Raw genomic sequence first — 27,251 nt, forward strand, 5'->3', positions numbered from 1 at the left:
GTGGACGCGTCCGTCCGAGAAACAGCCAGGCAGCACGGGATCTCAGAGGAGGACTTTGAGGTTCGGAAGGCTGTGGTCATCAGGATGGAGGAGATCATCAAGAAGCACCTCTCAGGTTGTATGCTGTGATGTTACTCAGCCTGGTTTATATTTCCTTCAGTGAGTTGTGTAAAAAGAGGAAATTTCAAGTCCTACTAAAATTAGTCCTTGTTGATCCTCGGTGTCTAATTTACTTCTGTTTTCAGTTGTAAACCTTCTGAGTTAAAGTTATACTGCATATATTGTATAATCACAGTAAAATCTAATAAGTTTTCTTTGGTTTTACAGCTTGTTCTCTCCGTCTCTATGGTTCGTGTCTTACCCGATTTGCCTTCAAAACGAGCGATATCAACATTGATGTCACCCACCCTTCCTCAGTAAGGCTGCCTCTGCTATTTTATGAAATAATGATGAATGTTCTCTAAAAACATAGAGGGCACTGTAAATCAGCAGTAACATTTGGCCTTATAGCTGCTGGTCTCACTTGTTCTAATTATTTTTGTCTGTTCAGATGACACAACCTGAGGTCTTGATTCAAGTGCTGGAAATCCTCAAGAACACCCGTAAGTTTTGCTTGGTGCATTGTACATTTTTTCTGAAGTTTTAACACGATTTATATTTGCATAAACCCACTGCTCTGGTTTGTCTGGAGGTATTAGTTTGACCTTGTTGCTTCACGTTTGATTGAATTTTCAAATTAACTGAGAACAGGACAAGAACAACATTACTTAGAAATACCTCATCTGCTTTGGTATTGGAGTAATTCTGCTTTGTGTAGTTCAGCTTTTATGTAAAATTCCTGCAATGAAATTGGGTTTGTGCAACTTTCCTCAAGGTCATTTTCTGTGTTTTTGTTTTTCTCCTCTCCAGCTGAATTTTCAGAGGTTGAGTCAGATTTTCATGCCAAAGTTCCTGCCGTGTTCTGTCGGGATGTTTGCAGGTGAGTGTTGGATTAAATGCACGAATGCAGTTTTTTAAATAATTTTTTTATCTGTGTGTATATATATTTCTGTCACTTTACTCTCATTGATGTTTAAATTGTTTGTCTAGAGAGGGAGTTTAGGTTTAATGTAGTTGTTAAGGATGCACTGATTTATCAGACAAACATTGATATTGGCCTTGTTGACTGCTGCCTATTGGCAAGTAAGACAACATTCACTGATGGCAGTGGCCAATGTTTATCTGTGGTCTCACATCAATTTTGTGCTGGCACATTCATGAGGTATTGGCTCCCTGCCATCAGTTTGTAAAACTATGTAAGCTCTGAAAAATTCTTAGAATTGCTTAGGTAGTTGTATAGCGGGCTCAAAAGGCCTTTTAATGTGAAGGGAGGTTATATTAAAAGATTTTTATACATTTGTGTTCTCGAATTTGTGTTCTTTCAAAGATAGTGTAATGAGGGGCTGAATGACTTTTTAAAACAGTTTGGTTATGCATTTCCCTGGCACAACAGGGAGAATAAAAACAAATAAACAACAACAAAAAACATCAGTATTGACGGGTTAGGGTTACGGCTGTTGGCCAAATTGTTATTTTAAAATTGGGCATCAACCCAGAATGTCACAATCAGTGCATTGCTGTTAGTAAAAGTTTTTTAGTGTGCAGTTATCGTCTTATTTTTAAATATTTGTGACTTTACACTGATGATCAGAAGAAGGAAATGTTATGATTATGTTAAATGATGTCTCATCTCTTATTTAACTTCACATTATTGCAGCACGTATCGGCTCCTACTTGCAAATCCAGCACTAATTTACTGTCTGGTACCAACATGTGTTTTTCATATATTTATTGATTTTTCACCTGTGTTTCTGTGCAGCGGCCTGATGTGTAAAGTGAGCGCAGGTAATGACGTCGCTTGTCTCACCACCAATCACCTGGCAGCCCTGGCTAAACTGGAGCCTAGATTGGTTCCACTGGTGCTGGCCTTCCGCTACTGGGCAAGGGTAAGGCTGTAGCTGATACCAACTCCTCCGTTCAAAGAAGAAATGAGAGAGATCTTCTAATGGGTTTCAGTGTTGAGTTATTTTTTATTTTTAGCTATGTTCATTACTAATTACCAGCCCCTCAGTCTAAAACTTATGTACTGATATTGGACATATTAGTTATTAAAACTGACAGACCAGAAATAAATACTTTGTAATGGCTGTGTATGTGTGTTCAGGTTTTTCTTGGTAAATAAAGTCAGAGGTCTATCTCTGCACAAACAAGCCATATCACCTGTTTGTCCAGATGCTGAAAATGGAAAATCTAATATGTTGTTCTTTGTAATGGACTTAACATTTAAATTCATGTATGAGGATTTTATAATTGAACAAATCCAATTGAGTTTTACAGTTTCGCTTAAGACGATAATGCATTCGAAATTGAAAGCATTTCTTTTCTTGCATATTTACCTCTGTAGCTGTGTCACATCGACTGCCAGGCTGAAGGTGGCATCCCCTCATACTCCTTCGCCCTCATGGTCATCTTCTTTCTGCAGCAGAGGAAAGAGCCAATCCTCCCCGTCTACTTGGGCCGTTGGGTAGGTCAAATGTTTTTCTGTTTTATCCACTCTCACTGGAAAAGAGCTGAGAAAAGGGTTCATGGTTGGCACCTTAGCCCTGATGCCGTCAAGGGCGCTCTCCTGTCAATCCTTTTCTAAACACATGAAGTACAGAGACCTATTTTAAACAACTCATGTAATGATAAAGACAGTTGTTGTCATTGAAATTACTGTGCATATAACCTGTACACCCAAACCTTTTTTGGGAGGCCCCTTTACACAGCCTGTTCAAGGTGGGAATGTTGAGCCTTTATTCTGCCGCGCCATTCTGCAAAAAAGGTATGAAGATGGAATGAGGGGTCATTGTTGTTCCACCTCTGAGCCCTACTGATGTCTATCTGAAAAGAATGAGCCTGTGTAGAGGCAGGACGAGACAGGGGTGTGACCTTTGTTAACACGGTATGTGTGCGATCCACAACCGGTAGATTTAAAAGCAGCTAGCAGCAGTTAGCAGCTAACTCAAAGAAGTGAAACGGCTACTGAAAATGTCTGCAAATTGGGTTGACAACGAGGTTGAGAGCACGAGATCAACCTCCGTATACCATCTATAGCCACATTATTCCCGTTGTCCGACACCTTATACATCACAATAGATGTCTCACCTCTTTTGCTTCTGGAGCCCGGCATGCTATCTAAAATACCACACTGCGGTGGCATTAGGCTGCCATTTTTTGGTTGAGGTTAAAAAAACAAAGCCAGCGTAATGAAATATTATAGCATCATCTGTAAAAAGAACTTGTAAGATCCACTTTCCTTCAGACAAATTCACACCAGAGCCTCGTTGTACAGATTCTAAAAGAAGAAATATGATTCTCGAAAACTGCTCATGTCTCTGCAACAGATACAGATTTGCTCATTTATGACATCTTGTTTATGGGAGTATAAACATTAATAAACATTACGTTTATTCAAACGTAATAAGTGAATGAGATGTGGTAATGTTGATAAATGCATGGAAATTCATTTATCTGTGCCAACCTGTCTACTCCTGAATAATTTGTGGGGCATTTCCCAGTCTTTTATAATATATATACATTGTCACCTCTTGATGCATTGCAGACAGTGTCTGCCTATTTTATATAATGCACAGGATGACCCACATTCTTCATCTGCGTCTTGTGTCATGTTTTGCGAAAAAGACTCCCACGCAGCTCAAGTCTGTGTTGGGAAACACAGGATGTTGATACGTCTCTGTCTTATTTAGAGGAGGCACATTAACTCAAGAGAGAGACACAAGTGAAAAATCATCCTTCCACTGTTATTAAGATGATCTAGATTTTTTTTTTTAGCACTATGCTGCATGCATTTGCATAATACTGAGGAACATTATGTGAAGCTGCTACAAATCATTAATTTCTTGAAGATGTAAAATTCATATTCATAGTTGCATGAAGATATAAAACAACCCATTTAACTCAGATTGTATTTATCATTCCTGACTGTTAGAAATAAAGTAGACGTTGTATTTAGTGCATAGCATTTACCAGCAGGAAGAACTCCTCTGCAATGTTTAGACAAGTGTAGGTGGGAACATGTTTTTTCTTCTTTGAGGTGAAGATTCTTTTCTTCAGAACTTCAGGCTATTTGTGCCACGAGGTGCTTGCAGAGAGATGATCATGTGATAAACTGTGTGATCACACTGTGAAGAATAGAAAGATGTAGTTAAAATTGGCAGCAGTTACACATTAAAAGCATAACCTGACAACAGGCTGACAAACCTGCAGATGCAGTGATGTAGAACATTTATCTTGGAGTACCATGCAATCACAGAGTTGTTTGTCCAGGAGAACTCTGTCTTCCTTCTTTGCACGTTTCTGTGTGCATCATTTTTTTAGATGAACATAAGCACTTGCTATGACTGTCTTTGGGCTGTAGCTCTGTCCTTTTTATAAATATGACATTTTTTCATTTTTATTTCACATAGTGATTAAACACTGTTAAAAAACATTCCTTTGTTATAAACTGAGTCAAATATTTACGTATTCGCTTAAAGATAATGTATCTAAAAACACAAATAATTATTTTTTCCTAATATGAGCCTTATTCTCAAACTTTTGGATAATATACCTATTGGCAATTAAATAATTGTACTTGTCAAGTTAAACGCTGATACAGTTGATGACAAGCTGCGAGTTGACCACACATAGCAAGTCCTCCAGTCCCACTACCAATAACATGACAATACTACATTAAAACGTGTATACAAGCAGCTTCAAAATTCATATCATATAAAAAGTCATATCTTTGCTTACAGCTATTTTCCCTCTGTTGTGTTTGACTTCATTCTCCTCGTTCAGATCGAAGGCTTTGATGTGAAGCGTGTGGATGAGTATCATCTAACTGGAATCACGTTGGACACATTTGTCCGGTGGGAGCGCAGACCTCCGAGCTCCACGGACGGACGAGGGGAGAACCGCAACGAGGCCAGAGGAGAAGGCCGACCTAAACCAGATCAGAAAAAACCTGATGAAGGCCATTATTCAGAGGGCTTGGTGAGTGTCACTACAGCATCATATTGATGGAACAATTAACGTTGCCTTTGATTCAGAGCTAAACTTACATTGAGAAAGTGTTGTGTTACTGCTTTTAACAACCCATGTGTCACTTTAAAGACCCGCCTGACCTTGGACCTGGGTAAAGGTGTGTCACTGGGCCAGTTGTGGTTGGAGCTCTTGCGTTTCTACACACTGGAATTTGCTCTTGAAGAGTACATCATCAGCATCCGCTTGAAGGAGCTCCTCTCTAGGGAGGTAAAGAACTGGCCACGTCGCAGGCTCGCTATTGAAGGTAATAAACTACTCAGTCAGCAAATTCATCATACAGCTCTGGAGAAATATCAGAAATTCACACAGTATGTCTCTTTCTTCTGTTTTTAGATCCTTTTGCCTTGAAGAGGAACGTTGCACGAAGCTTGAACAGCCAAATGGTGTTTGAGTACATCCAGGAGCGCTTCCGTACGGCCTACAAATACTTTGCTTGCCCCCAGAGAAAGGGCACGGGGGGGCGCCAGAAACGCAAGAAGGCAAGCAAGCAAGGTGCAAAATTGGAGGAAGTGGCGAGGAGGGAGGATGCGCTGGTGAACAAGGAAGAAGACGACGGGAATGGTGAAAAAAGCCAGGGTGCTCAAAGGGGCCACCACGGGCTGAAGGAGGACGAGGAGTCTGACACCGATGATGAAGATGGGTCGGATCTGTCCACGAAGAAGGATGAGAAAACTTTGGATGCCAGTCTCATGGACATGGATCTCAGTGAGGGGAACAGAACTTCCTTATCCCCCAACGGACTGCTGGACAGTGACAAGGAGGGGGAAGAGGAAGAGGAGGAGGAGGAGGAAGAGGAGGAAGAGGATGAGGAGGAGGAAGAAGAAGAAGAAGAAGAAAGCAGTGTTTCAGATAAGGATGGACCTGTTGCATCAGAAGATCTGCACTATGTGTTCGATAGGATGATTTTCACTGGTGGGAAGGTAATCATGGTGTCCACCCTTTGTTTACATGTTTTCATACATTTTTCAGATATTTTAATGGAAAAATATAAGTAATAGTTTTTACTTTAGCAATGGTCAAATATCTTAAAAATACCAAATCTTGTCTGTTTATAGTGTGATATATATCTTCTGAGTTGTGTGTTTATAAAGCCAATTTGAAAAAAAAGAAGGTATAATATAAAGGAGCATCATCTCACCTGTTTCATGATGGGATGTTTGCATTTAGGAAGGGTCGTTATTGGTTTGTTGACATGTGATGACATACCTCAGGGGTTGGTAAAGAACATTACACAGCCATTTATATTATTTCAACTTTTGCAGCATGGGACATTGCCCCACAGAAATGTTTTGTGACGGCGATGTAAGTAGGACACGGTGGTTGCAGCATTTTGGAGCTTTTATTTATGCCATTATCTTGCACTTCGTTTGTGGTGGTGAAGGCTGTCATGTTCTTATTGCTCATTTAATTTATGTTCTTTGAACCTTTTTTCGTTCCAGCCTCCAACTGTTGTGTGCAGCATCTGCAAACGCGATGGTCACCTGAAAGACGAGTGTCCTGAAGACTTTAAGAAGATCGAGCTGAAGCCTCTTCCTCCTATGAACGACCGCTTCAGGGATATCCTCGATGGGCTCTGCAAGTTGTGCTACTGTAAGTTTTCTTTCACGTTATTCTGTTCTAGGAGGTCTACAGTATATCAGAAAACTGTGAAAAATTTCCTCCGCAATGGCACAAAGTGATGTCATTAAATGTCTCGTTTTGTCTGACCTACATTCAAAAACCCCAAATATTCCATTCACGATGACTGAAACCAAGAAGATCAGAGTGCAAAGTGGCAAATTCCCACATTTCAAAGATTAAATGTTTGTATGTTTGGTGTCAAATTGCTTAGAATTGTTCTGCAACTCTTTATCACGCATGAATCCTTTAGTTTAAATTAACTAATCGATCAATCGACTAACCATTACATCTCTGTGTGGCTACATTTCTGTTCTGCTGTTTGTAGATGAGCTGTCACCTACTCATGCTGAGCAGCAGAAGAGGGAGCAGATCCTCGCTGGCCTGGAGAGGTTTATAAGGAAGGAGTACAATGGTGAGCATTGAGCATAAACTCTCAAATAATTACCAGAGCCTTTATGTATGTTCCTCCAGTGGTGAGAGAGCTAGACCTTTTTTCTTCTTTATATATTTATATTTATATACAAACATTTTTGCAGAAAGGCCTCCTGATTTTTCTTCTTTTTCCTGTGTTAATTTGCTGTTGTTGTTTTCTGTTTATACAAATTTGGTGCGTCCTCTGTGCATTTCAAGTTAAAGCCTTTCCACAGTTCACGGGACACTGGAAGTCACTTATTGTTAAACAACCGCTGGAATTGTTAGGTTTAATTAACAGCAGCTTAACACCATGAGAGTGTAACAAAGTAGAATCGATCAGAATATATAAATTAGACAGTGAGAACAGTATTTATTTTAAAGACAAACCCAGCAACAGTGTGGTGAATATAACGTGTCTGTTGTTTCTTTACTTTACCCAGATTTTCAACAGACTGGCTGTTATTTTAGAAGACAGTTTTTATTTGAGATTCTCTGATCATTAAAATTCCTTCCTGTGTGTGTGAATCCACAGATAAAGCTCAGCTCTGCTTGTTTGGCTCCTCCAAGAACGGCTTCGGCTTCCGCGACAGTGACCTTGACATCTGCATGACTCTGGAGGGTCATGAGACTGCAGAGGTAGGTGGACTGAACAGGCATACCAATGTTTTATGCAACTCACGCTCCCTCGCTGGGACTGACATTTAGTGACTCATATAAATTCTTTTTAGTCTTACATTAAATCTCTGATCTGTCTGAACAGAGGCTGAACTGCAAAGAGATCATTGAAGGGCTTGCAAAAGTGCTCAAGAAGCACACAGGTGAATGATTGTTTTACTAATAATCATTTATCTGTCTATATCTCTGTGTCAAGGACTGAATCTGACAGTTTTTTACGCTGACTTCACAGGTCTGAGGAACATCTTGCCTATCACAACAGCTAAAGTGCCTATTGTGAAGTTTGAACACAGACAGAGCGGTCTGGAGGGAGATATTAGCCTTTATAACACCCTGGTGAGTGTTAGCAGAACCTGCCTTCACTGTTCTATAAAATGCTTAGACGTGCCTTTTTTATTGAAATAGCTGAATGAATTGCTTTGGACGGGTCGTCTCTGTAGGCTCAACACAACACTAGGATGCTGGCTACGTATGCAGCACTGGATCCACGAGTGCAATTCCTGGGATACACGATGAAGGTCTTCGCTAAGGTGAAGATACTCTTCACTTAGGATGTTTGTGAAGTGTTCCCATGTCGCCTCTTGCTGTGTGACTAACGTCCCTCTGTGCTCACAGCGCTGCGACATTGGGGATGCTTCCAGAGGAAGCCTCTCGTCCTACGCTTACATCCTGATGGTGCTCTACTTCCTGCAGCAGAGGCAGCCGCCAGTCATTCCTGTCCTGCAGGAGGTATCGGTCACTGATTAATGACCATAAATTTAAACTCAGAACAAATGAGCTCTGCCTGAAACATAAAGGAGTGTTTAGCTTTCAATGAAATGAACAGCTCATTATGATGTCGTTTTAGATCTTTGATGGGACGACTGTTCCCCAGCGGATGGTTGACGGCTGGAATGCTTTCTTTTGCGATGACCTTGAGGATCTGGTGAGTTCAATGAAACAGGTGTCTTTTAACTTGAAGCAGTGTCGTATCATTGGACACTATCTAAATGTTCAGTCCAAATGTTACTCCTGTCATATCCTCCTCTGTTTGCAGAATTGAAAAGGTACCAAGTGTGTTTCTTTTGTCTTCACAGCGCCGGCTTCTGTCCGAGCTGCAGCCGAACACAGAGTCAGTGGGAGAGCTGTGGTTGGGGCTGCTGCGCTTTTACACAGAAGAGTTTGACTTCAAAGAACACGTCATCAGCATCCGTCAGAGGAAACGCCTCACCACCTTTGAGAAACAGTGGACCAGTAAATGCATTGCTATTGAAGGTGCTCACACAGATCTGCTCATGCCTCTGTTTTTACCCGCTTCTTTACATTTCAGTCAGTGTCTTATCGTCTACTAACTCATCTGTTTGTTCTCCTCAGATCCCTTTGATTTGAATCATAATCTTGGTGCTGGAGTTTCCCGCAAAAGTAAGTGCTTAGGTCCTGGTATAAAATTTTCTTTTTGTTTTTTAAATAGAATAACTAGCTAGAGCTCCGTTTGAGTACTTTTTTCAGGAAAGTAGTCCATATTCTCTGATTCTAGCTTCTTAAATGTGAATATTTTCTGGTTTCCTTCTCCTCATTGACATTAAACTGAATATTTGGGTTGTTGACAAAAGAAGACACTTGAGGATGTCATCTTTGGCTTTGGGAAACACAGATCGCCATTTTTCCGACTAAACAACCAATGAATTAATTAAGAAAATAATCAACAGATTATTCAAAATTGAAATTAATCATTAGTTGCAGGCCTAGTTAGAGCAAATAATTATTTTCTTGTGGTAATGAGTCAGAAGTGTTTTCTTCCATTACTGCAGGCATTTGTTCTTTGACAGCTGAGGCTTTTCATCAGTTTATGACAGTTAGATATTTGAATAAAAAAGCAGGGAGTTTATGTCACATTGTGTTATAAAAATAAGACTGTGCACTCTGTTACTGATGATGTGATTGCAGCCGCCTCTAAACCTATCATTGTTCCTTCTTGGCTTCCTCCAGTGACAAACTTCATCATGAAGGCGTTTATAAATGGCAGAAAGTTGTTTGGAACTCCGTTCTACCCCGTCCCTGGCTCTGAAGTGGTACGTCCCTCATGACTCAACCAAGTTGTACAAAAGATTCAGAGTTTGAACGCTGTCTGTTGCGTCTCCCGAGGAATCTGTCTTAACTATCTGCTATTTCTGTTGTGCTCTGCTGCAGGACTACTTCTTTGACTCGAAGGTGTTGACAGACGGCGAGTTGGCGCCCAACGACAGATGCTGCAGGATCTGCGGGAAGATCGGACATTACATGAAGGACTGCCCGAAGAGACGCAGGTTGTCCCCTCGTGGTTCATCAAAACATTTCTCTCAGCGATTTAGAGTTCCAAGAAAAACTAAAAGACGCTAATAATAATAAATATGTTACAGATTCGTATAACTCCTGCTTTGGTGTTCTCTCACAGTGTAAAACAGTTTATTCAAAATGTATCTGAACATTTGTTTGAAGCATCACTGTCCACAGTAATGATGTTTTATACATCAAATCCATTACGGTTACAGTTGTGATGTAGTTGCCATAAGAAATGAGAAGGTAAAAGTGACACAGTAATGTTAAAACGGATGCCTCCTGACTGCAGAGTGGATAGTCATTTAAGGAAGAGCTAGTTGGTAAACTTAAACGTGAGTGTTTCCATCATACAGCAGCTGTGAATCGAAACACAGTAATGGCAATTAATGTTCCTGTCCTCTTTTTAATCACAGCAATTTCCTTGAACGTACATCAGCTAAAATCATCTGGAGTATGATTTAGTCTAAGTTGTCCGCATTACTACGTCCAACACAATGACCCGAAAATACACAAACGTAAAGAATTAGGCTGTTGAATATCAACAACGCCTTGAGAAAGTTACGAGAGGGATACAGGAAGAGGAACAGGTGAACTTACAGATCTCAACTATCAAAGTGAGAACAATGAACAGATGGCAGTGGAGAGTTGATCAGAGAAGAAAAGAAAGGAGTAGGCCAGGCAGAGTAAAAGAATGACTCCTGAGGCTCCAGCTGAGGGACATACAGGGTAAGTTAGGCTGACACAGTTAGGCTAAGCTGCTCTATAGGTGGTGTTTTTAAAGGTAAAAAAATCTTAGAATTTTAGCCTTGTTTCACAAAGTGGCATTGTTTCTATATTCAGGAATTGTGGCAAAATCATCATTAAAATCATTGTTTTTGCAAGACTTTTGTATGAATCTAACTGTATGTCTTGACATTCAAAGGTATTTTTAAAGGAAACTGTCTATTTTTCTTATTTTGGAGAGCCTGTAGCATTGTAATGTTTCTTGTGCGTTTGCTCATTAATGTGTGTTTGTGCTGAATGTTTATTGTTTATTCACCCTCTTGTTGTGTCCTGAACTTGTTCTCTGCCAGGATTAAGAAGAAGGAAAACGACAAGGACGAGGACATTAAAGAGGAGGAGCGGGAGCCGAAGGACAGGCGTTGTTTCCAGTGTGGGGACATGGGTCACGTACGTAGGGACTGTCCCGAATACCGCCACCTCAAACAGAGGACCGTCGGAGCACCAGGTATCCCCAGAATGAAGAGACATGAAATATTTCTTTATGATATTCTTGATAGTAGTCATTCTCACTTGTACGCATATGTTGAAATATTAAATTGTAAACTTTGGTTCAATGTCTTGACACATTGAATAGATACAAGTTATATTCAGACCATCAGGGGTGTTTATTATGTGGTCTTATTCTTCCCCAGCTCCTCACACAGTACGAACCATAGTGAGCTCCCAGTCCATTCCCATTCCCCAGACACCTGCAGACTGTCCTGGAAGAACCAGACAGCCCTCTGAATGTGTGAGTACAACAGTTAAACATTACAACTGTGTCGGTTCACCCAAAAAACAAACAAACTGAAATGTTATCAGCCGTAGTTTCATCTAATTGTCAGGCAAATTTGAAGCAAACTTTAGAAGAAAAGGAAATGCACATTGGCCACACTTGCATAAACTGGTTCGGTTTTTATGAGAATATCCTTAAAAGCGCAGAAATGGCAGAAACGGCATGCTTCTTCCTCTCTAGGAGTGGAAACTGCTGATCAGTAATGTGAATTAAAAGTCCGTCATGTCAGAATCATTTTTGGATTTTGCTGCTTCCATCAAGCATTGCTTCCAGTGATATCTTGTAATGTGGGCAAATAAAATCAAAGCCAATTTGAGTGAAGTGGCCCTTTTTTAAACCTGTGTTGATGCTGCACATTAAACACAGTCTGAAAATCAGAATCTAATTATATTTTCCCAGTTGAGTGAATAAATATTTAAATACAAGTATGACTGTCGCCTGATTGTTGAATTGTAATGCTCGTTTTTTTTTGTTTTCTTCTTTATAGTCCGATAGTCGTCAGACTCCGCCCTACTCCCCCCAGCCTGCAGCTGTCCCTCAGAGTTCGTCCCAGTCCTCCAGTTCCCCTCAGCCCTCCCACTGTAAGACCAGTTCTGTTGGTCCCCTGAAGCAGCCTGCACATCCCCAGGTCCCCCTGTCTCTTTTCAGCTTCCCGGCGTCTCATCAAGGCCAGTACCACCCAGGGACGCTCACCGCACTGGGGCTTCTTCCCACCCACCAGCACCAGTCACACAACTCCCAGGGGAAGCCTCATCACCCGGTCCACCTCCCTTCCACCTCCTGGCCCATCCACGGACCAGTGCTCACCACGTCCTCTCAAACCGCCCCCTCCCCGCCCGGCCTCAAATTCGCCCTGCGTTCAGCATCGGGGAACGGGAGTCCCACCAGCTCTGGGGGCAACCCCAGCCCCATGAACCTGAACGACCCCAGCATCATCTTCGCCCAGCCGGCGGGGAGACAGCTGGGCATCGGTGGGCCAGGACGGGACGGACACTGGCACAACCACTTGGCACAACCTGGGTCACTCATGGGCAATGGCACTGTGGTCAAGTCAGGTATTCACTGGGTGAAGTGTGGTGGCACGTGTGTGTGTGTATGTGTGTGTGTGTGTGTGTCTGTGTGTGTGTGACTCTGTCTTTGTGTCTTCCTGTTTCTCAACATTGGAATACAAATTTAATTGAGGTTAAGTTAAGTTACATGTAGAGACATTTTATTCTTTGCTGTTCTCCAGAGAAAATCAAATAATATTTTTTAAAGAAGGTCTGTGATTTTACTGTACATGGTCCATCTGAAGTCCAAAATAACATCATGTTTAAACCAGTCTGGACCACACCCTCCTTTCAACACACAGAAATCACATTTCATCAGTTTTCCCAACATTTAAGTTTTACTTTTCTTGTCTTGCCGGAGTACAAAAGTAGAAATGAATGTATTTTCAAGGTCACCCAACTTTCGATCTCAAGTATTATGTTTCAGAGCTGTGAGGGTTTTAGGCGTTTGACATCGAGCAAGTTTTTATCTTGTTCAGCTCGTTGTCTTTCCCCGCCTGCTTTTTTCCCCAGCAAGCGAGTACATTTTGCTGAGTGAAATCTGATCAGGCTTTGCACTCCTTTGATTTGCCTCCACTGCCTCAAGCTAACATTTCAGGCCGTTGCGTTTTAAGTCAGCAAACAGGAGGTCGTTGGTTTTTAGGAATGTCCCTGCCTGTCGCACCTATACAGAGAAATTTAAATTTCAACAGATGATTTTGGATAAAATATGATTTTTTTCCCACTCTCAAATAATAACTTGAGTATCTGATTTAAAAAAAACAGTGACAGCTTTAATGCATTTGGAGCATGTGAAAGGCTTATTGTCAAGCTAAAACAGGTGTTAAGTTGCTCTTTAAAATGATTTTTAAACATATTCATTTCAGATAGTAAAGGGTTAAATGAGGTGTAGGATGTGGGTAATGGTTCCTTACATCTTTTTGTTATAAGTTTCTGTTGAACTTTGTCATCTTAGTGAATATGTTTGTTGTTGTCTCTACAGAATCAGGCCACCCCGCCCAGTTTGTAGGTGTGAGCCAAGCCTCTCGCTTATGGGAGCACAATAAAGCACCACAGTACGCCCTGTCTCCGTCTTGGCCCTACCGGATGCCCCAGAACTTCATCCAGCAGGGCAACGGAGGCTACCAGCCGAACAAACCCTTCGTGACCCAAGGTCAGACACGATAAACAGATTTTTATTGCTGCTGCGAAAAAATAGAGAATCGTAAGTTCTCCATTTGTTCTGACTTTTTGTTTTCTCTCTTCTTTCATCAGGTTCTGTGATTCATCAGAATCCAAACTTCCCACTGGTCCCACATGTCCGACATCAAGTAAATCTGAATTTTATCCAACAGAAGAAGTGAACTCGCATCTCCTTTTAATTGGATTTATGGTCAGTAACGTAAAACAAAATCAAATTTATGTACTCTTTGCATCATTTGATCACAGGAATTTTTAAAATGAATTTTATCATTTTTGTACAGTTTTTATGTTTTATTTTTTGTCTCATTACATTGATTTGTGATACAAATGTCAAATATTTTAATACCCCCATTTTTGAGGGGGTCCAAAAAAGTGTTTTTATTTTATGTGTAAAGTAAGGAGGAAAAATGTAAACCTTTATTTTTATTAGCTGTATTCATACTTTGCTTGCAACAAGATGAAGGCTTTGAATAGACGTTTGTTTTAAAAACAATCTAACATGTCACCCTAAGTATGTAGTGCCAAAAGCAGGGATAGCAAGAAAAAAGGGAAAAAATCTTAAATATAAAAAAAAAGCTTCAAAAAAATAAAGAAAAAAGCAAACAAGTCTTGTTGTGTCGTCTGAGTTAATCTCTTGAGCATGTTTGTAGGCACTACTGAATGATTCTTATACAATGGCCCAATCCCAACGTCCACTCTCACGGACTTTGAGGTGCGTTCACAGTGAGCCCGTGAGAGATTTGGACCGTCCCACCGTCAAATCATCATGTGCATGAGGGTTCACTCACAGACATTTTGAACCCTTTATGGCCACTTTCCATAAGTCCACATTTCTGCAGACTTTGCATTTGACATTTCATCCCCACTATGTGGCACAAATCAAAAGATGGTGATAATGTTGCAAATTAATAGATAAATAAATCGATAGACGATTGACTGTATGGTGGATCACTTATTACTTGTCGAATATCATCTGACACTGATGAGCAGGCCAGCGCAGAGTGAAAAGGACAGCAAGCAAATGTGTGCCAAATGAATGTAGTGTGATAATCATATATATGATATAGGAGGACTATTCTTCTCAATGATGCACAATAATTTCTGTTCTATAATGAATTCTCGTCCTCTGAGCTGTGGCCAGAGGAGTTGGCTCTGGTTTCTGTCGCCTCATCGATTCTCAGCGTGCTCAGATTTACGATGTGATAGTCGTGAAGAAGCTTTGTCCTTGTTCAGGTCGACTGAAGCTGCAGAGAGGTGGAAAGGAGAACGTCTTTAGTTCAGATGCACAGAGCGGATCCACAATACAGAATCTGATATGCTCGTTTATCTGGATTTACCTCACTGACTTTGTGGAGTTCATCTGGGAATGCAGAACTTCTTATGAATTGTAAAAGATTTCTGTAGTGAATCTGTGACAACACAGTGAATAACTGACATGAATGCCGTACACAAGTTTCTCTTTTATTTTATATGAAAAAATGCAGTGTGGTGAGACATCGTTTCTTTGGGGTAAGTTTCTTAAACATCCCCAAGATGAGGGTCAAGGTAATTAAATCATTTAGATCATCTGAAACGGTCGCTCTGAAAATAAAGTATGTACAGCAGTAATTGGATTTATTTCAAGAAAACGGCATGTCTAAAGTCACTCCAGGAACTGCACAAGGCTACATGATGTTCACGTGTATGCCCATGTGTGATAATGATATCTTGGCACGTTGTATCTGCTGAGGAAGACCTTGAGAAGTGGTTGAAATGACCTTTAAAAGCTGGTAAGTTGATGCTCAAAGTTTGTTTTGTTTGTTTATGTTTTAATGTGTATTAGAAAGTGCATTTTTTGTGAGGATAAAATGCTGATGCTAGTTTGTTGACATGCACAGGTCAACCTGACAGTTAATATTTGTTTTGTGTGTAAATATTAATATGCATACAGGTGGTGGTGAAATGTAACTAAGTACATGTGCTCAAGTTCTGTACTTGAGTACAAATTTGAGGTACTTATTTCCATTTTAGACCACCATTTTATCCTGTAGTATTGTTGTAATGTCGTTTATGGCCACAGGAGGCAGCACAGATCTCACTGCTGCTGAGCAGCACCCTAAGAAGAAGAAGGAGAAGAAGAAATCTTGCGCCATCTTTGATTTTACATGGTTTGTATGACATTAAAGTTTTTGTTACTTTATTATTTTTTTAAACTAACTCAGTCAGCAAAAAATATTTCCCACTATCCAGTGTGATCATATTTACACCATTTTCCCTGTAATGAATGTTATAAAATGTCCTTGGATCATCAGAGAGCCATGTAAGCCTGTCACAATCCTTTTAAAGCAACCTTGTCGTGAACAGCAGCGTCGGACAAAGTGTGATAGTGCTCGAGTCTGCCCAGAAATCTATCTAGTTGTCGTCGAGAACATAGTAAACAAAGAAATTGTAAAACCAGTTTCCCATGTGTGTGAAGTTGAACTGTTACTGCGACCTTACCTGTGCTGGATCATTTTTATCACAAAACATTTGGAGAAGCAGAGAAAACGTTGGTAGCTTCAGAGGAACATCGTGTTTCAGAAACAGGTGAGTGATCTCAGATTGATGCAGCATCCCGCTGAAGGTGAGATCAAGAGCTGCCATTTCGTCCTCTGCTGATCTCAGAGAGGAGAGCTGCCAATCAGACAGCTCCTCTCTGACAGCCGAGGAAAGCTCGGCCTTATCTGCGCCCTCAGACACACCTTTCTGCAAGGGAAAGAAAAGTGAGTTTATCTTCAGTCATGGTGGCAACAGTCCAGTTTAACAGCAACCGCTATGAATGTGTATGTGGATCATAGAGCTGGATGTCATTTTAAACCATTTTGTCTCGTATTCATTAGGAAACAACCACTTTATTTTATACCTTAAAGGCCTGTAGAAGTTTTCATTAGGATGAGATGTGCTGAAAATGAATCCTCAACAGTGCAAAGTGAATCTGCAATGTTCCTCAATCAAAGAGTGTTAACGGTTTATTTAATTGTCCTGACCTGTGATCATGTTAATCAAAGAGAATCAGAGATTACAATCAAAGATTTAAAGAAGCCTCGAAGCCCAAACCTGCTATTTGGTGGGTATTTTTATTAATTTTTTTAATGAAAATGTATTTGCTACTTTATTCTAGAGAAGACTATTTTATCTTCTGTGTACACAGGATTTTTTGCCTGGCCTGATGTTCCCAGTAAAGCTCTGTGTCTCCTTGGTGACCTTCAAAAGGTCAGAATCTGCATCTGTTTCATCCAGGTTTTGTTTCTACGTGTTTTTCCTGATGATTTCACTGCAATAAACTCTGCATTTTTAAAGTTATGTATTTTACAGAAGAACCTGTTCTGATATCTCCAGAACTTCAGCTGCTCTCGGTTCACAGTTGTGACGAGTCTTTGGGTGAATGTAGGACCTGGAGCGATCACCAGAGGGCGCTGTCACACACCGTCTGTCAGGAACCTGTAGAGAAAGCAGTGAAGAGACCATGTACATGTACAGTTCGGGTCGAGTCTGCTGTGTTCAGGTAAGAAGAAGTAGTTCATATGTTCTGATACTTTACTCGAATATTTCCATTTTCAGAAACTCAACTTTTGCTCCATTTCAGAGACGAATACTGTTTTTTTTGTCAGCTACATTTTCCACCGAGGTTCTGCCACGTCAGTGAGGTATTTCAGTTTGCAACACTTTCTACTTTTATCTGAAATTTATGATTTCTTTCTTCCTTTCAGCGTTAGCTGGGTAAAACTCTTTCTTTCCTGTCTCCTCTTCTTCTCTCCCTTCTATATCTCGGGAGAAACAATAACAGAACTACAGTAAAAACTTTTGGTACATTGTTTCTCTGCGTTTATAAGGTTTATAAGATTATTTTACTGGAGGACTTTTACTTGCACTTGTTTGGCTCCAGCTTCCTGTGAGCCTGAACAGGGCTGAACGATGTCAGATTTTCACTGTACGATTATCGTGGACAAAAGACCATAACCATATTATCACCAAAAATGTTCACAGCGTATTATTTATCTAGTTTTATATTTTATGTTTTGGATTTGATTTGCTCCTATTCTTTGTTTTCACTGTGAAGTACTTTGTAACGTTTTGTTTTTGCAAATTACTCCATAATAAGTTGTTATTATTTCCTCTGAACGTTAAGAAGCTATGACATGTACACAGTTCACTGTATGTACCTGGTTGATGACAGCCCAAAGTGCAGAGTCCACTCTGTTCTCCACCTTTCTGTCAGAGCCGGACGCCATCACATCCTGTTTTTCTGGAGGTTTCTTGAAATCACCATCAGATGCAGCTTCAACTGGACGACTCTCTTCTTTCTTTGACACGTCTCCAGAGTCTCTGTTTGGGAAACACACGTGAAGGTGAGGAATTTTGTACTTTGACACACAAGATGTTTTGATCCGTAGTTAATGACACTGTGAGAGGCTGCTGTGTCATTATACTTACTCTCGTGGCTCCTCGATAAACTGCTTGACCTGTTTGCTGCCTACGATCTTGACAACCAGTCTGGGGATCGGACGCGCTTCAGACGTGTTTTTCTGAGCCATGATGCAGGTGATGTGATCGGGGTTCCCTGGAGGAAGAGACGGAGAGCAGGAGAGAGGCATCAATCACACAGCTGATCGAACCTCGCACCTATTTTTCACATGAAGCACCGACAGCAGAAAAAACAGATTCTGTCTGTTTAACGATTCTCTACTTACACGTGCAATTATTCCATTTCTGTTTTCCAGTTTTCACTCATTTCCAGTTTACTTCTCCGTGACCAGGTGGATCATGTTTCTTGTACTGTGTGTGTCGGGTTTCCTGTTTACTCTTCCTGCACCATGGCTACCGCTCTGTCTCCACCCTGCAGCACACTGCAGAGGCACACACACACACACACACACACACACACACACACACACACACACACACACACACACACACTTGGGATTTATGTATGTGTGTGTGAAACAAAATGCCAGATGAAGAAATAACTTTGTTTTTGTTTACATCAGAAATGTTTGTGTGACTTTTAAACATTTTTTTTAGAGATTAGGTTCTGACAGGACAGCCACGCTACACACATGATGATCTTATAAAACATGATGCACTGCTAAGATTAAACGACGGATGCAAATTTTTAAGCAATCTCTTCAATCGATAGTCGGTTGCCATATCAACCAATTACCGTTAATCATTAACATGATTGATCTATGTTCTATGCAAAATCAGAGGAGGCTACTTTAAGAATTAGGAAACAGATGAAGTAAACAACAGGTTACATGAATGAAAGCAAAAATACTGAGTTAATTTTCATTGCGGTGCTCCCGTCTGTCCATGTTGAGGTACTAAATGGCTAAAATGTAATATCAGTTTGTATCGACTGTTTTTAATTTTATTTTATGAATTAAAAATCGCCTGTATTTCAATTAATATTCTTTCTTATACCAGTATTCTGTTTTTTATTTTCATATATTTGATAAGCAAGTATTTCTAATTAGTAACATGATACTTCTTTGATGTATATGTGCCCATCTCTAATTGTCCATTAATAAATTTTTTACATTTTTCACATTTTTCATCGGTTACATTATCAAGTAGCCCAATTAGCTAATTAGCTATCTGCCTGCACAGGGGAGTCCAGCGGAGGTCAGTTTGAGGTCAGACGGACGAGGACATGAGATGCATGAAGCTGCAGAGTCGGGCATCGGCAGTGGACGACGATCTTCACATCTTACTCTGTGAATTGAGGACAAACCAAGACGGTTTCAGTTCGTTTATGTTAAGTTTAAATGAAGTGTGTGTTACGATGAGTTTACGAGGCGACTGCGCTCGTCTTAGTTTGGTAAAAGATCGAAACTTGGATTCAGAAGGCGTTCGGTTGTATTTTCGTGGTTTTAGTTTCTTGACATGTGGAACTTATTTTGTTTAATTATTGGACAAACTTGCCGCTCACAGACTGAAACTACAGGGCTGTCAGACAATCACCTCGTGAGGTACAAAGTGGTATTATGACACAGGACAGGCTGGGGCTAGCTGGTTAGCATGCTAACTGAAGTGGAAATCTGAGCATATATGTCTTTCACATGAGTCAACCCTGCTGTTTCCTCACATTCTGTTGATACTGTTAAGTTATTTTCTTTATCATATCTTACAAATTGCCCCTTTTTAGTAAAGTTTTCAATGCAGGACTTTCACAGCCAGGTATTTTACTTTTTTAGAAAAAATAATCCTACTTGAAGCTGCATGAATGTTTTCTTTGGCCTCTAAAAGGCAGCAGATCTCCACAACAAGCTGACGGACACTTCCTGAGATAAAAAATCCATTTCTTTAGTTGCTAAATGTTCCACTCGATTCTGAACAGGTCGTGTCCAGTGTTTGATAAAAAACAACACTGACAGTAAATGTGCTGCAAAACCAAAACACTGAGCTGAAAGAGGCCAAAGACCTCTGCAGAGTTTGATAATCCTCTGTGGGTTCAGCTCCTCGGTGAATGTTATTTGGTTCACTGTTAATATAAAAAGATATTGATTGGTGGAGTTTTAAGTGCAGTACTTAAGTAATGTACATCCTGTTATTCCATTCCACCTCTGTCCAGCTGTCCAACTCTCCTCTTTATGTGCCTCTGGCCAACAATTAACAAGGGAATCAACCGGCTGAAGTTCACTTTAATTTTGCAAAATCATTAATTGGAAAGATTTTTCTAATTAAATTTCCAGAAGCGATAAGGAAACAGCTTTGATAAGAGGCCTGAGCGGAGATAGAGGACCTAATTACATTAATTACTCTATACCTGGAGGAGAAATCTGAGTCAATAAGTTCTGCAGCCCTCTAATCTTTTCATAGAATAAAGCAGGAGGTGGACCACTGGCACGTCGCCAGGTACAGCCACTGGAGCTCGGCCTCTCTCCGTTTGATTTGCAAGAATTAAGTTATTAAACGCTCTTAATAACTGTGGAAATGGCCGCTCATTCTTCACGGCATTGTCAGTCCCTACACGTCACAGGCCTCTTTAAACGTCCTGCCGCGGCTGAGGTGTGAAAGTCAAACTCAAAGTCCAGATCAAACGAGCAGCAACAAAACAGCTGTAGGACGTTTGCTGCTGCTGCGAGGAGACCAAAGGCGTCGACGCCAAACCGAGAGCCTGTTTACGGACTGAAGAATCCTCAAAGGCCCATCTGGTGCTTCTGTGGAAATGTTGTCCAGTGTGTCTGAGTCCCGGGAGGCAGCAGCACCAAGAAGTACAATTAAATGTTTTCATGTATTTCTTTTCATGTGCACAGTCCTTATTTTTTTGGTAATATTAAAATGCTTTTCTGTGGAAATATGAAGTGATATTTCAAAATACTTATACTGTGATTGTGTAAGGAGATTTCATATTGTTATGATGCAATATGAGAGACGTTTTTAGGCCTATGGCCCTGTTAGCCCAGAGTTTACAGATCCATGAGTTTTCTTCAGAACTTCAGAACAATTTTTGTTGCTTTGTACACTTTATAGGAGAAACTGTCCAAAAATGTGCGCCACTATCCCTCTTTGAACGACTAACAAATCCCACATCCTGCATTCACACATGTGCTTTTCTGGACTTCATCCAGACGAGCTGTATGTGCGAACACAAACGACTGAGTCAGTTTGAGTGAACATTAAACCGACTGTACCCTGCAAGTACCAAGTCCTAGTAATGTCAGCTTGAGCTCGTGTGAATAGAGCAGCGTTGGCGTGCGAGTACGATTGTTGATGCCATGTCGGGACTGTAGCTGTCACTCTTTCGTTCATATTGCAGTTGGGTCCAAATAGCCTACATGAGCACGATGCCTTCAAAAGCCTCCTGTGCTGTTTTAACTCAGGACTGTTTTCAGTCTGACCACATGCTGCATGGATGAGTTCATTTCAATCACCTTCATATGTAATGTTATATCTAAAATACCAACTTTCATTAGATTCTGAAAGGCTTAGGAGCATGTGAAGGTGGTGAGTGGCAACTTAAAAGATCGCTGAGCTAACACGATGTTGTGTGGTGAGGCTGGACTCATTGTGTGGACCTAAAGATCATTATCCAGGGCCTGAATTAACAACCCTCTATAGTCTGCAGTAAAAACAGGTCAAGGTGAATGACTGCAGACATTTGGACAGGAGAAGGTAAAGTTTGTAAATGTTTGTGTAGCATCAGTTATAATGAGCAGGATATGACACGCTGGAGTAAAATGTATTCTGTTAAGTCACCTCTCTGTGTCTCACAGCTCCCACTGTCAGCCTCATTTATGCACTCGGCTGAGACGGTCTCTTCGCACACACAGGCCTTAATTGATTAGCAGCCCAATTAAAGAGCAGCGATGGGGGCCGAGGGTGGAAGAGAAGGTGACAGAATCACGGCGCTGTCCTCTCCTCCTGAGTAATTCTTTTACTGAGGTTCTAAATCGGGTTTGCCTCGGACTGATAATGGATGTCCGGGCTATCCAAACATGCACCCAGAAGCCAGCTCAATCCCTCAGCTGAGATAAAAGCAGACAAATTACACAAGGAGGAAAGTACAAGGAATAAAAAAACCCCAGAACAACTCCTGAAGGGTTTTATCGGACGTGTTGGAGTGTTTGTGTTTGTAGATGTGCTTGTAAGTGGCTGCACCTCCATGTTTGTAGCAGTGTGTGATTTGAAAAGGACAAAATAGGAGATAAAATTCAGAATGATAAATTGATCATTTAATGGGTTATCTCTGTCTCGTTAACCTTCGCCTGCGTGCAAATGATATGTTGGATTAAACAATGGGGTCTGAACATGGCAGGCACTACATCTCCTGACCGGCTGTGTGGAGAGACACATTGATCAAAGCGTCACGTCCAGGATGTCCAACAACCCGCTGCGCTCCGAGCCATCCATCACCAGTCCCTCCTCTGGCTCACATGGCAGTGTCATTTAACATTTTTATAAATGCCCTCTGCTCGACATACCTGCACAGGAAATATGTGACATTATACTGTCCTTCAGCAGTCTCATGGTCACTCTGTGGCCACGCTGCAAACTTGTGAGGCTGTAATGCTCGTTCTACTTAAGAAAAACAATTTGTTGGATAAATGGAAAATGCATAGACAACTCTGCTGTTTCTAAATCATCACCACCAGTGGAAGAGAAAACAGACGTTCGTCCTGAAGGTTGCGCCAGCGTAAACAACATAAAGGGTTTATTGTCTGTGCAGTGCACATTTTTGCAGGCTCAGAGTGAAATCGTCAGCCTTGGTGCAAGTTCCTACGTTACGATCTCGAATGTTAAGATGCTGTCTCGTCTTTGAACACGTTAGCTTTCTAACACGCAAACATTTGCTTGCTAATGCTGCCTTCACACAGAACTCGGCTGATTATTTTCTACACCGAAAGTTTGTTTGGCAAAAAAATTGTGCACTTTTGATGAAAGTCATGAAAACACTTTTGCGAGGCAACCAAAAAAGTGGACATCATGTTCAGAAATACAGAAATATAGTATTTCTCATGGTGGAGGAGGACTTGAGGTGTTGGACAACCGTTCCTCTACCTCCTGTTGACACTGAACAGTTAGGATGGCGTCATAAGGATTCCCCTTGTGGGGTTATTAGTGTCTGACTAGAGTCAACAGCGATTTCTTCAGTAGTTGTCAAGATATTTCCCTTTGGACCAAAGCGTTGGACCAACACTGCCATCTGCAGACGCTGCTCGAGTGACTGAAAACCTCAAAGAATCTCACTCAGATTTCATTGGAAAGAACAAAAATACCTTTGATCGTGGTCCAGTTATTGCACGTATGAGAATTAATTTGATCTCGACGCTGCAAACTTTCAGTTGTATGAATGAATTATGAATCAAAGCGTCGATGGTTCAACATCGACCGTTATTCAGATAACATTCTGTGTGCCCCTCACAAGTGGCAGCTGTCATCCATTTACAGGCTCAAAATCATCCGATACTGCAGGAACTGAACTTCCAGTGGAGCTGCAGAGACGTTCGGCTGCATGTCGCTGGAGGTCAAAGAGGAAATATATCCCTCAAGTACACAAAGTGATGGCTTTCAGTCAAATATACAGAAAAAATGTTAGATTTATTAATATTGGGAACTAGATTATGAACTCTCACTGAGCAGAATAAACTGAAGTCGTGTTCATCGAATAAACAGAAAAATAAACACTGAAATGTAATAAATCAAAGGCATGTATCAGTCCAGGATTATAAATCTAGGCTGCAGCGGAGCCATGCCTCTCTATTAAGGAGGTGTCAAATGTGATAGCAGGGCTCTGCTCCGCCCTTCAGGGAGCTCGAGCAGCAGCGACACTCCACTCACACTGTTCCTCGTGTTAAAATGCAAATTGCTTTTTCCTGACCCCTCTGCAGTGGACAGGGAGGACCTGCAGCTTTCAAAGTGACCTGCTTTTTCTCTTCAACGGGCCGCACACTATGATGCAGCAGGCGCTGACAGGGCGAGACAGCTTAGCAGATAATATCGTCCATGGCAACAGAGCAGGCGGCAAGCCAGACAAAAACACCACAATACCCTCCCGCACAGCACATCTTCAACCCGGCAGGCTCGGGTCACAATTCTGCTTTACACGCTCAGACTCGTATTATTCAGTCAGTGAATTTAAGGTGTAAAACTGTTGAAACGGATTCTTAAAAGACCAAAAGGAGCCATAAATGTTATTATGCTTTAGACCTTTCTCGCTCTGGATGTTTAAACTTTTCAAACACAGTCGTAACTGATTGTATTAATCATGGCGGCGTTTCATTCGGCTCCACGACTCTGGTCTTGTACCTACAGGCTCACTGCGTCGCTTACTGGGGGACGGAAAAAGGAGCAGATTTATTATTAATGTCTTAGTTCCGACTATTTTTTGTTAAAGCCATGTTAGCTCCTGAATCCGAAAGTTATTTTGACAATGGTATTTCAGCGTTCTGTTAGTACGTCTCTGTATTTATTTATTCGTTCCTTCGCTTTGATGGACTCGAGGCCGTCGTATATGAGGGTTCACCAAAAGATGAATGAATGAATGAAGCAACTCAATAGCTGGATTGCTGCAAAGCTTTTTACAGATATTTGTGATCTCCCGGAGGACGAATCCCACTCACATGTGATCCTCTGACTTTTCATGTAGCGCCACCATGAGGCCAAATTTCTAATTTGCCCCATTCTTTAGTTCATAAACAAATATCTGTAAAACTAAAGACACTCCCATCAGTGTCAGCTGTACATTGTGTTTAGTGCTAATTAGCAAATGTTAGCATGCTAATACACAAGATGGAGAACATGGTCACACACAAAAATGGTTAAGAATGATCTATCTTAAAGAAAAATACACGGTAAACAGTGAGGACCACTTTCTCACTCTCAACTCAATCAGCATCTCATACAGCAGCTTGGTCGGAGGCCTTAAGCTTCTGTGACGCTCTGCCTACACCGCTATGTCAGTTTTGCAGGTGAAGGTCTTATGGGTGTGAATATGAGTGTGTGAATGTGTGTGAGATTGACTGGTAAACTGTCCAAATTGTGCCCAGTGTCTCGCAGATAAGCAAGTATGGCTGGATTTTCAAAGGCTGCTTTGTTTAATTATCCTCTTTTCTCTTTACTTTTTACCTCTTTTATATCTCCTTTAATCAAAGGCCTGGGAACAAGCAGGACATTCTGGGAGCCGTTCACAAACAGAAGATGAAAGCAGCTAATTAAAGCTTTTTATATGGAGGAGTTGTATCTTGTTGACCCGCTGAGAGATCCTGCAGAGCTCTGCTGGTCTTAAAACACTCATTTATTAGTGATAAACACATTTTTTTGAAAAAAAAAAAATAGATGCAGAATCCAATCAATAGTAGACAAAAACTCATTAAAATATGTTCTTTAATGTACACTAGGGGTTCCTTAAAGAAACAGTGTGGACGTGTTGGGAAATATTCACTTTCTCTGACAGTCGAATGCTCAGACTGCGTCAACCAGCAGCCGTTAGCTTAGCTTAGGACAAAGACTGGAAACAGGAGGAAACAGGTAGTCCATACAATACAATACAGAACATACACTCTGACAGTTCAGTGTTTTTATACAAACAAGATGTAAAGTGGTGATTAGTGAGTTTTAAGCCTCGTTTCCACAGAGCTCAGTGTGCGTATGACAGTCAACCAAAAGCCCATTCATTACTGTTGGAACCACTGTAATCTATTACATATTCACACAACTCAGTGATGGAATGTAACTAGGTACATTTACTCAAGTACTGTACTTAAGTTCAATTTTGAGGTACTTATACTTCATTTGAGTATTTCCATTTTCTGCTACTTTAATTATTGTACTTTTACTACTTTTACTTTTACTTTTACTAACTCCTCCTTCAGTTTGTTTTTTTCCGATTGCAGAACATGTTTTGAGTGCGTTGAAAAAATGTGAACTTAGCAAGTTAGAAAAAAATGTAAAAATCTGCTCAGTGAAATGCTTGACGGCATATTTAGCTAGCTAAATTAGTAGCATGCTAGCTGTGTAACAGAGAGCGCACGCGTAACTTTAGTCGTTTAAACGTCTAAAAAATTAAAATTAAGAAATGCGTTTCCTCGTGTTGACCACTAGGGGCGTACATCAGTCATTACTGAGGTGTATTTTCTACCTTTAATCTGAGCCAGGCTCGTTGTTTCCTTGTTTCCAGTCTTCATTTGTAGCTGTTAGCTGTAGCTTCGTAGCGTAAGAACATTAAAATGCTATCGATTCCTTTAAATCTATGACTTTAATGTGTAAACTTTCCATTAATTTGCAAGATTTTTTGCCTACAGGCAGTTCAGGTAAACATTAAGCTAATAAAAGTCATACATTTTAAAATGTCTTTGTTAATAAGTAGGTAAAACACTCCTCAGTGTTTGAGCTCACCAGGCATCATAGAGCTGTAATAACATGCAGGATCAAACATCTGCAGACTAATCTCTCCAACAGTCGCTGCACTAATAAAGCCACCTTCCTCAGACAGATACACCACAGCTTGCACAATGAAATATTAAAGTCACACAACACGTTAGTGCGGTGAGCCCAGAGGAAGGCTGCTGTTCACGGCAGACTGACGTAAATCTGCTCTGAGTTTCTGGAGCTGACAATCATCTACAGCAGAGGGCCTTCCCGGGCTTCTTCTGCTGCCTCTTATCTGTCTGCCGGAGGATATCCAGGAGACAGACACATACAATAAATGTGTGAGTGCTGAGTGTGTGTGTGTGTGTGTGTGTGTGTGGCTATTTCTATCCAACTGCACAACAAGGTCACACGCCGACATTTCAGAGAAGAGAAATGATGAAAATCGGAACGTAGTAAAATTCAAAAACAGCTGATAAAGAGATTAAACTTGCCACAGT

General features: G+C 40.9%; 1 protein-coding gene across 7 annotated transcripts in view; it reads left to right on the top strand.

Moving 5' to 3' along the window:
- The window catches only part of tut4 (terminal uridylyl transferase 4), a 19,432-nt gene extending 4,902 nt beyond the window's left edge, over positions 1-14,530 (top strand). For 5 of the 7 annotated variants that reach the window (XM_073476190.1, XM_073476191.1, XM_073476192.1 and 2 more), the window contains 26 exons: positions 1-115; positions 328-416; positions 551-602; positions 910-979; positions 1,859-1,985; positions 2,444-2,563; positions 4,882-5,076; positions 5,197-5,371; positions 5,461-6,047; positions 6,567-6,717; positions 7,073-7,159; positions 7,694-7,797; positions 7,922-7,979; positions 8,069-8,172; positions 8,277-8,366; positions 8,452-8,565; positions 8,684-8,761; positions 8,913-9,090; positions 9,190-9,237; positions 9,805-9,887; positions 10,006-10,121; positions 11,208-11,362; positions 11,550-11,647; positions 12,180-12,747; positions 13,724-13,894; positions 13,996-14,530. The exon at positions 1-115 is cut by the window's left edge and continues 63 nt beyond it. In XM_073476190.1, coding sequence (XP_073332291.1) covers positions 1-115; positions 328-416; positions 551-602; positions 910-979; positions 1,859-1,985; positions 2,444-2,563; positions 4,882-5,076; positions 5,197-5,371; positions 5,461-6,047; positions 6,567-6,717; positions 7,073-7,159; positions 7,694-7,797; positions 7,922-7,979; positions 8,069-8,172; positions 8,277-8,366; positions 8,452-8,565; positions 8,684-8,761; positions 8,913-9,090; positions 9,190-9,237; positions 9,805-9,887; positions 10,006-10,121; positions 11,208-11,362; positions 11,550-11,647; positions 12,180-12,747; positions 13,724-13,894; positions 13,996-14,084 — 3,822 coding nt within the window. In that variant the 3' untranslated portion in view covers positions 14,085-14,530. Of the gene's footprint in view, positions 116-327; positions 417-550; positions 603-909; positions 980-1,858; positions 1,986-2,443; positions 2,564-4,881; positions 5,077-5,196; positions 5,372-5,460; positions 6,048-6,566; positions 6,718-7,072; positions 7,160-7,693; positions 7,798-7,921; positions 7,980-8,068; positions 8,173-8,276; positions 8,367-8,451; positions 8,566-8,683; positions 8,762-8,912; positions 9,091-9,189; positions 9,238-9,804; positions 9,888-10,005; positions 10,122-11,207; positions 11,363-11,549; positions 11,648-12,179; positions 12,748-13,723; positions 13,895-13,995 lie in introns of those variants that run through there. The other 2 variants (XM_073476195.1, XM_073476196.1) reach the window with 2 other exon arrangements.
- Positions 14,531-27,251: the final 12,721 nt, after the last annotated feature.

Source organism: Pagrus major, chromosome 11 (assembly GCF_040436345.1).
Source record: "Pagrus major chromosome 11, Pma_NU_1.0".
NCBI lineage: Eukaryota > Metazoa > Chordata > Actinopteri > Spariformes > Sparidae > Pagrus > Pagrus major.